At 50.5% G+C, this 9,467-nt stretch overlaps 1 protein-coding gene across 2 annotated transcripts in view; it reads right to left on the bottom strand.

Annotated features, from left to right (window-relative positions):
* Positions 1–6,581: 6,581 nt before the first annotated feature.
* The window catches only part of Mcf2l2 (MCF.2 cell line derived transforming sequence-like 2), a 246,785-nt gene continuing 243,899 nt past the window's right edge, over positions 6,582–9,467 (bottom strand). Inside the window, exons 32-33 of one of the 2 annotated variants that reach the window (XR_780283.3) lie at positions 8,421–8,614; positions 6,582–6,699 (exon numbers count right to left, since the gene is read on the bottom strand). Coding sequence is in view for 1 of the 2 variants with exons in the window: in XM_010624295.3 (XP_010622597.1) it covers positions 8,481–8,614 (134 nt within the window). In the remaining variant the exon portion in view is untranslated. Of the gene's footprint in view, positions 6,700–8,128; positions 8,615–9,467 lie in introns of those variants that run through there. The other variant, XM_010624295.3, reaches the window with a different exon arrangement.

Raw genomic sequence — 9,467 nt, 5'->3', positions numbered from 1 at the left:
CGACTGGCAGCTGTCACGCTGCCCCCCCGCGTCCTCCCCCATCACCCCCAGAGGGTGGCCAGGGGACCAGCCAGGGTCCTCTCTGCATCCTGAGTACCTCAGCAGCCACCTTCCGCTGTGCTGAAAGGAGCCGTGACGCCCCTGCACCCCACCCGGGTCCCTCCAGGTGCAGCTGCCGCCTCTCTGAGAAGCAGCGGAGAAAAGGTCAGGGAGGGACAGGGCCACCGCCGATGTCTGCCCGTTCCCACGTCCCAGGGGCCGTGATCAGTACAAAGGGTGATGGTGCTTGAATTTTTAAAATTTACTGCAGTAAAAGACACATTACCTAGAACAGTGGGATGAGAGTGTTTGAAGTGAGGGGAGTGTTCCGAGCAGAATCAGTGGCAAGGCGGGCAGCGTGTTTTTCACTATAACCCTTTACAAATTTCAAACATTTACCGTAGTTTTGATCACCCATATTGAGCAAAGGTTTACAGCCAATTCTGTCAAATCAAAATATTACTGTGTCCCCTCCTGCTTTATTTGGCGATCAGGGACCGTGTAACCCTGGCTCTTTCCTACAGTCAAAATACCACGAAGGGGAAACGTTTCGAATCGACTCAGGATGCCGAGGCGGCCCTAACAGTGCCCAAAAAAGACTCTTGGGAAAGACGACTTCCAGGGAGGCCTCGGAAAGCAGCAAGGGTGATGGGATGGGTGTGCTCGAGGTTGGGGGGAGACTTCTTCCCGAGCCGGGCCGGGCTGTGGCTGTGGCAGCTGTGGCAGCTGCGGCTGTCCTGGACCATCCGCGACTGCTTAGGGCAGCGTCTGCCTTGGTGGCCGAATGCTCGAAACACAGACCCGACCCACGTGCCGCTGCGTGCAGCCCGTGCCGATGACTCCGCGCCGGTGTTGTCCCTCTGAAAGTCCTCAGACAGGCCCGCAAGGTGTGCAGAGCTGCAGATGCACGCGCGCCTGCTCTGCCTGCGCCATGCTCCCAAATACTCCTGGGGTTCGCGGAAGAGCACCCCAGCCCTGTGCTACAGCGCAGCCAGGCAGTGAAACCTGACCTTTCTGGTGAGTGCAAGAGGGGGCCACCGAGTCTATGCAGGAGGGCGCAGGGGAGATTTGGGCCACTTGCTGCTTCATCTGCGGGCCTGGCGTGTGCCTGGGCCCCGGAATATCCTTGCCCTGATTTCCTCCACTCTGCTCTTGGAAAGAATTCTTTTTTATTTTCACCTTGCTGGATTTCTGGCTGCAATGCCAGGTCTTGTGAGCCTCAGGATGCCAAGAGAAACCTGCAGCGGGAAGCTGTTCCTTCTGGAAGAAGCCTGCCGGCTCTTCTCTCGGCTCTGCCCTCCTCCCCGGCTGAGGCTGCAGCCTCGAAGGTGGGGTCGGACAGCTGTGCAGCCCTGGGCACAGCCGCTCTGGAGCAGCAAGTCTGGTTGCTTTTTGTTTTTATTTTTTATGGAAAGTAGACTTGCACCTGCCACAAAACTTGTGTGAGTCATTCTTCGGGTTTCAGGGTTGAAGTCTTAAACAGATTCCGCAGACAGTGTCCTCGGCCGCGCACCGTCTGATCCAGGAGAACACGAGGCAGTGCTTTCCTGGTTGCTTTTGGCACTGTAGGTCACCCTTGCAATGTCTCCTGTTGCACTCCCAGCTTTCTGCTCAGCTTTTATTTCTTTTTTGCTTTTTGAGACTGGGTCTCACTGTGAAGGGAAAGCGGGTGTAAAAAGAAGATCCTCCTGCCTCAGCCCTCCCAGCGCTGGGATTAGAGGCGTCTGCTAATTCTTTATTAGCCCGTGTTTGCAGTACGTAATGATCCCATTTATTGTGGGGCGTCTGCATGCACACAGCACATCTTAATTCTTCCTACATCCCCTCTAATTTCTTCCTTAAAGAGCTTCTCTCCAAAGGAAGTCGCTAACTTCTTTCTTTTTCTTCTCTTTTCTGAACGAAGAGCCAAACTGCATTTAAGAACCATCGAAGGCAGTGCTCACAGGGATTCCTGAAGCAGCGCTCTTGAGTTTGCTTTACTGTGTGACCCAGGTAGGGTGGAGAATCCTGGGCCACCAGGCACTTAATCCGAGCCCTCCTGCAGCTGTGTTCAGCAACGGCCCCACCATCAGGACAGCAGCTGGCATTAACATATTTATAGACACCCAAAAATAGCTCACCATAGATGTGAAAAAAATCTTTACATAGAGTGCCTTTAACAAACACTCCCCGCAATTTCCCAAAATAGCCAGGAGTGATGGTATATAACCATGATCCCAGTGCTTGGAAGGCTGAGGCAGGAGGATTGCCAGCTAAAGGTCTGTCATGTTGTCATTTGTACCCAGCCCTGTGGTGGGCAAAATTTTGAGCAGGACTGATTCCCCCACTTGTGTGGATCCACACAATCACAACACACGAGTGGGTGTGGGCTGGCTCCATTCTCACCTGGCTGGTACGTCCCTACTTAATTCAAAAGGTTTTCATAGGGGTTGGCTGGAATCTTGTGGTTACAGCATTTCCCTGTCCTGCCATCGGTGGCCTAAATTTTAAATAAATTAGTGGCTGCCCTCAATCAGTTTTGTCTCTACTGTCCAAAATCTCCCAATAAGCTAGGTGTGGTGGCACACCCTTGTGATCCCAGCACTTGGCAGGCTGAGGCAGGAGGATCTCTGTGAATTCGAGGCCAACCTGAAACACATAGCAAGACCCTGTCTCAGAAAAATGAAACATAAAAAGTGTGGGCTGTTAATCATTTGAAACAGTTTCCCCACAGCCCCTGTGGAATCTCCTTCAGGGAGCTTACTATAGTCACACGGGCCTTGGGGCAGCTCCGCAGGAGGCCGAGTCGGGCACCTATCGCAGTCCCCAAGGCTGTCAAGGGCCAGGGAGGATGGCATTTGTCTCATGAGCTGCTCCGAAAGGCTCCTCTGGGCCCTCCGGTTCCTCTGTAGGCCTGGTCTACCAGGTGGGGTCCGCCTGAGTCCTGTTCCTGTGGAAAAGCTGTGCGGACGGAGAGCGCCCATCTCCAGCACCCCGCCTCCCACTTACAAACTTCCTCCTTGTCACCTTTTCGGGGCTTCCCGTGTGGCTGGTCACCCTCTGTGGCTGCCTCTTCCTGCAAAGGTATCGGAGCGCCCTGTCTTTCCACAGTCTGGTGAGTCACTTTCATTTCCCCCCTTGGTTTAATCCTAGAGACACCAACGCGTAACTGTGACTCCCCAAGCGGTGAAAGCAGAAAGGAAAGTGGGGCCCCGCAAGGCGGCAGGGGGCCCGGTCTCAGGAGCCACCCCCACCTTTCTGCCTGGCCCGTAGAGCAGCCCCCACTTCCGGAGTGGAGCGGCCTGCGGAGCCCTGGCCTGGTCACGGTGCCGCTCTCCACGGAACCAGGTTGCTTCTGTCATCGGGCGGCCTTGGGCTTTAGCCCGGATGCTGCCACGGGCCAGCCTCTCCCGGGACGGCGCCACCTTGGTCCTGCACCACAGGCTCACACTGTGTTCCCACGCTGGGAGCTGGCACAGCCGAACCCTACTCCCCCCGGGCAGTGCCCAGAGGGTGCTGGGGCGAAGGGCAGCTAATCTCGAGTCTGATTCTCCGCCTCCAGCTTTCCAGCCCTTCCCTTGGCTGAGTTTTGAGCAAGGAGGGGTAGGAACAGGAATGACATTTATATAGCGCTTTACCATACAGAGATGACTGGCTTTCTGGTACCTCACCGGTCTCTCTTGGTACCGACAACAACCCTCTGGAGCTACTGTTATGGTTTTCACGCAATGGACAAGAAAATTGAACCTCATGAGTGAATAATTTTGGAGGATGAGGATGTAGCTCAGAGGTAGGGCGCTTGCCTAGCATGGAAGAGGCCCTGGGTTCAATGCTCTGCACTGAAAAAAAAGCAGTTTCTGAGATAGGTTGGGAAAGAGCTATGAGGAGACTCAACTGCTCCCTGAGTATAAATATCTTCACAAAGACTCCCTCACACTGATTTGTCTGTACTTATTTTTTTGTTTTTTAGCTTACATTTATTTGTTTATTTAGGTTTTGGGAAACTGGGTCTCACTAGCCCAGGCTGGCCTGGACTTCACAGAAACCCTCCTGCCTCAGCCTCCCAATACTGGGATTATAGGCATGTGCCATCCCATCCAAGGCTGCGAGGCTCCCGCGGTGGGGATCCAACCGCCCGCACACCTGGACAGCTGGGCAGGAGTTCGGCTGTCCACAGCAGCTGGTCACAGGGGAATTATCTGGCCGCCTGAGCTGCTGGTGCCGAGCCCAGGACCCTAGCCCCATAACGCTTACGGTTCACTTTGCCTCAGCTTTGGTGCAGGGGAGCCCGATGGCCGAAGGAAGCCCCAATTTGGCAATAAGTGAGGCTCTGGGAGGAAGCCAGGGGGAGGGAAGCTGGACAGTGGTCATGAACCAGCATGGGAAGATTCCTGGAGGCTGCCAGGAAGTTGGCACTAGAGGTGTGGCAGCCAGGGCTTCCAGCTGGGTGGTGGAGGCCCAGCATTGCTGCCAAGGGCCTGTGTTGAAAGGTGTGCAAGGCAGCCTGCCTTGGTGGCACACGCCTGCGATTCCAGCACTCAGGAGGCTGAGGCAGGAGGATCGCCCTGAGTTGGAGGCCAGCCTGGGCTACATAGTGAGACCCTGTCTTAAAAAACCAAGTATCTGTCTGTGACATCCCTTCAGCGAATACGGAGCGAAATCCTGCCATCGTTCACTAGAGATCTCTAGGAGGCCACCCTAGAATGCAGAAGATGGCCAAGTAGGCCCTTGGCTTTCTCTGTCATATTTCTATGTATTTATTCATTAACGAGGAAAACGTGTTCATATTTTCCTCTCGGAGCCTGTAAACATCGCTAGCCACGAGCTGTGGTGCGCAGTCAGGTGGAGCTGGGTGTGGAGCAGACAGCTGTCAATTGGCACATTTAAATCAGTGGCTCCCCTCCTCACCCAACACCGTTACTGTTTTATTTTATTTTATTTTATTGTTTTGGCACTGGCGATTGAACTCGGGACCTTGCGCTTGCGAGGCAGGCGGTGGAACCACTGAGCTAGATCCTGGGCCTACAATTACTGTTTTAAACAATCCATTTGGTCCTCATGATCTGGGTTCGTCTCCTGCCATCACAGGGCCAGGGAAACTCTGAGCCTCTGAACCTTGGGGACTGAGACTTGGGTAGGAGATGGGGGGTGCGGGCTGCCTCCCCCTGGGCTCAGTTTGACCCTTGTGTTTGGAGAAAGGTATGGTCACGGGGGCTTTACGGAGGAGGCTGGGTCATTACTAAGTCGGCCCACTGATTGGTCTGCCTCAGTTCTGGGTGTGGGTAACGTGAAGGCCTCACCCTGGGTGTTTGTGACATTGCTCAAAAGTCCTGGAGGGCCGGGGATTTGGCTCAGTGGTTCCAACACCTACCTTGCAAGTCCAAGGTCCCGAGTTCGATCACCGGTACCCAAACAAAAGGCCTGGAAGGGAGGAAAGGGGGAGGCAGCTTCTGCTGCTGTTGCGCGATGCTCCCGTCTCCTGCCCGCCTGCCACAGACTTTCTCCTCCACGATGCCCCTCTCAATGCCACCCTGCCGTGGAGCCAGCCAGCTATGAATTCAAACCTCTACGAACTTCAAGTCAAAATAAGCCTTTCCTCCTTTAATTTTGGCTGTCGGGTATTTTAGCTCAGCAACAAGAAAAGTGATTAGGACCGTTGCCCAAGCTTCTCGCAGTCCCGATCCCAGGGCAGTGGGAAGCCAGGTGTTCTGGGGCTGTGTGTCACCGTCATCCACAAAGCTGCTTCCCCTCCTAGGGTCATTCTGGCCTCTGCCTTCTGGGGGTCACTGCTGGGGTCCCACCTGCACAGCGCCGGCCAGGCCGAGGGCATTCTCGCCTTGATTGCAAATGGACGGCGGCTGGGCAGCTCTCTTCTGTTTGGGTTTGTGAGGCTCGCTTCCTGGGATTTACATCCTCACTCAGCGATCAGGGATATAGGTGATCTCTTGTTAGTGGTTCGGGCTCCATGTCACAGGCCCCCGGTACCCACAAAATGTGCTTGTGCACGGAGGCCTGGATCGGAGATGCAGCAGTGTTTTGGGGTGAGGCCTCACTCTGAGTAAGCCCCTCATCGGTGTGGCTGAGCACATGGGAAACTATGGCAATACTGCACTAAAACAGGGATGTGGTTGGCATGTCTGCAGGTGGGATCCCAGCACGTGAGAGGCTGAGGCAGGAGGATTCTATGAGTTCAAGGCCAGCCAGGGCTACATAGCAAGACCCTGTCTCAACAAGAGGAAGAGAAAGAGAGATTTAACTTGCATCTTTCATGTGGTTTATCTTCTCAGGAATTCAGTTTTCCCCCCACAGGATCATCCTACCTAGAAATAACTTGGCAATGGAGCTTTGAATAGAAGAAATTAGTGAAAGATGATTTAATTTGTTGACTCAAGCATCAGCCTGAAACCTGCCACAAAGAAGATTGTAAAGAAAATTTCATGCAGCACACAAAACAGGTATTAAAAACAAATGACATGAATGGATCTCCAAAATAAATTTTTATTATGAAACATTTTAATATAATTCTATATTCTAATAGGACTAAAGTCGGACCCTAGTGACTTATAAATGAACAACTCAGGGAAATCAAGATGTTCTCTAGGTCTATTTGAGGGAATCCCTCTGGGATATGTGGTCTTTGCTGCTGACATCCGATTTAGCTCCTTTTTATCCCAGCCAAACCTAGTAGGAATGTAAATCAGAGTTTTAATTTTAAAGAGCAGACCAAGAAGAGCTTTAATTTTAAAAGCGACCGCAAGAGGGCGATCGACAATCAAGAAAGGAAAGTTGGGGCAGGGGATTTAGCTCAGTGGTTCCGCTGCCTGCCTTGCAAGCACAAGGACCCAAGTTCAATCCCCGGTACCAACAGAACAAAACAAAATAAAACAAAAAGAAAGGAAAGTTGTTTCGAGGCAAGAGGACTTCCCTGTTTTTGAAGAAATAAAGCGTATCTTGAGAAGTCAGTTTGTGAGCAACTAATATTTTGTAGAGCCCCTTAGCTACCATCAAGGGAGTGGGTAGTTTATTAAAGATGGGCTGCCTCATTAGCTGGTGGGAGACTGTAGGCAGAACTTAGGGTTATGGTTGTTTTTTTTTTTTTTTTTTGGTACTGGGGATTGAACTCAGGTCCTTGCACTTGCAAGGCAGGCCACCAAACCGCTGAGCTAAATCCCCGGCCCTGAGAGTTATGGTTCTTGTAGGCACCTTGGTGTGAGGTCAGAGCCCTTGGGACCAGGCAGACATGAGTTCTAATCCTGGCTCTGCCCCCTGTTAGGCGGGTGACACTAAATGATTCAGTTCCCTCGAGCTTACTCTTCTGCACAGTGTAAGGGTTACAGGAGACGGATGTGAATTGCTTAGCCTAGAGTCGGACATACATGTTCAGTAATTAAGCCCTGTGAATATGGGTGCATGCTTATTATGTTGTCTATAGACAGCTAATTCTTAGTTCTTGGTCTTCCGGAGCAGGAATCATCCACATAAATAAGATAAGCTGATTTGCGCCTCTTGGTGGCTTCCCACAGAAGCCCAGACAAGCCAGGTTGGATGTTGCACGGCTGTAGTCTCTGTACTCGGGAGGGTGAAGCATGTTTGAGGCCAGCCTGGGTACCTCAGACTCACCTCTGTCTCCAGAATAAAAAGAACAGGGGATAAAGTGCTTGTCTGACACGAGTGAGGGCCTGGTTTCAATCCCCAGCACCACAAATACAACCCCCCCAAACTCTGTGTGTGTGTGTGTGTGTGTGTGTGTGTGTGTGTGTGTGTGCTGGTTTGTTCTGAGACAGGTTCTTACTCTGTAGTCTGGGCTGGCCTTGAACTTTCAACCCTCCTACCACAGCTTCCCAAGTGCTGGGATTGCACACATGCATCACCGTGCCTAACTCTTTCTTTTTGATGATTTAAAAAAAAATTAAAGAAGAAAAGGAGGTGGGTACCACCCTGGACATATGTACATCAAATAAAAACAGGTGGTAAAAGCATTGAAATTCCATTTGATAGAGCAAAGGCATTTTTTGTTTGTTTTTTTGAGACAAGGTAGGTCTTGCTTTGTAGTTCAGGCTGCCCTTGAACTCTCAGCGATCCTCCTGCCTCAGCCTCCTGAGTGCTGGGATTACTGAAGTGTGCCACCATGCTCAGCCAGCAAAGGCATTTTAAAAAATGGAAAACATAAGCAAGTATTACGTAGCACTGATACTCAGGCTTATAATTTGGGGGCAAATGCCACTTTAGAAATATTATGTTAACTCAGCATATCTCAAATGTTGCCCGTGAGTGGTTAAAATATTCTGAAGGAAACTAGAAAATACTCTTAAACATAACAGAAAACTTTAGAAATTGATGTGCTACTTGAATTTAGGTCACAAACACGGTTCCCTTGGTTTTAGTAGAACGTAGTGGTTTACATTGCCCAGCACGCGCGGCATCTCGGATGTGAGGAAAGACTTCATCTTCCACGGTGCAGGTCAGATCCTCTGGTACCCGTCAGACTGACGCCGTAGGCGGGTCGAGTAGATACACAGACCCAAGAAGCAGAGGCCGACCACGATGGTCCCGATCACGGGCAGCACCACCGTGTAGTCCGAGGGGCATTCGTCCACTAGGAGAGAAAATAAACAGCACGGCCGGTGAGGTTGGTGCGGAGGGATACACCGCAGGGGGCCTCGGAAGGGTTTTGTTACTCCTAAGGTTTTCTTGTATTCCTTTTAGTCAGTATTAAAACGGAGTGGATCTTATTTTTGAGGTTAACAGTAAATTTCATAAACTTATCAAAATCTTTCTTTTGTTTATTCCATCAGAGAGCACCTACCTGTTCATTGAAAATGTAATTGATGGGCCCTGGGGAGGCTGAGACAGGAGGATCACAAGTGTGAAGTCAGGTGGGCTTACAGTGAGACCTGTCTCAAAAGCAACTCCTCTCCGCAAAAAAAAAGAGAAAAGAAAAGAAAAGAAAAAAGAGAAGAAAAGTAATATTGGTTGGGTAAGGATAAGAAACTGATCACTTTCCACTGGAGAAAGATGCAAGCTTGGGGATCAAGGAGAATTTGATAGACTATTCAATGTAATGAATTTGGGAGGGAAGAGCAAACAATTGGAGAAGTGTAATTATATCTTGTTCATGGACAAATAAGAAGATATATGTGTGAGGTCTTTGTTTAAGCCAAACACCACCATTAACTCAATTCGGTGTATCCATGGTCCAAGAAAAAAGATCAAGCGAGGTTAATGGAGAGAGAGTGGCAGTTCACTTTCTGAAAAGAAATGTATACAAAAGAAATTGTGCTTGTAGTACAATATTTGACTTAGTAGTAGACAGGATTTACATAATTATAATAATATAGACCTTATTAATTTAACCCCAAATAGTTGTATAACCATAAATCATTACCTGCTAGAGCAGGAAGCCTGCTTTTTTTTTTTTTTTTTCACAGTGTTAGAGTGCCAGGCACCTG

Source organism: Fukomys damarensis, unplaced genomic scaffold, assembly GCF_012274545.1.
Source record: "Fukomys damarensis isolate Sample0158 unplaced genomic scaffold, DMR_v1.0_HiC HiC_scaffold_12, whole genome shotgun sequence".
NCBI classification, from domain to species: Eukaryota; Metazoa; Chordata; class Mammalia; order Rodentia; family Bathyergidae; genus Fukomys; species Fukomys damarensis.
Note: the sequence above shows the minus strand (reverse complement) of the source record. Positions and strands in the feature narration are given on the sequence as shown.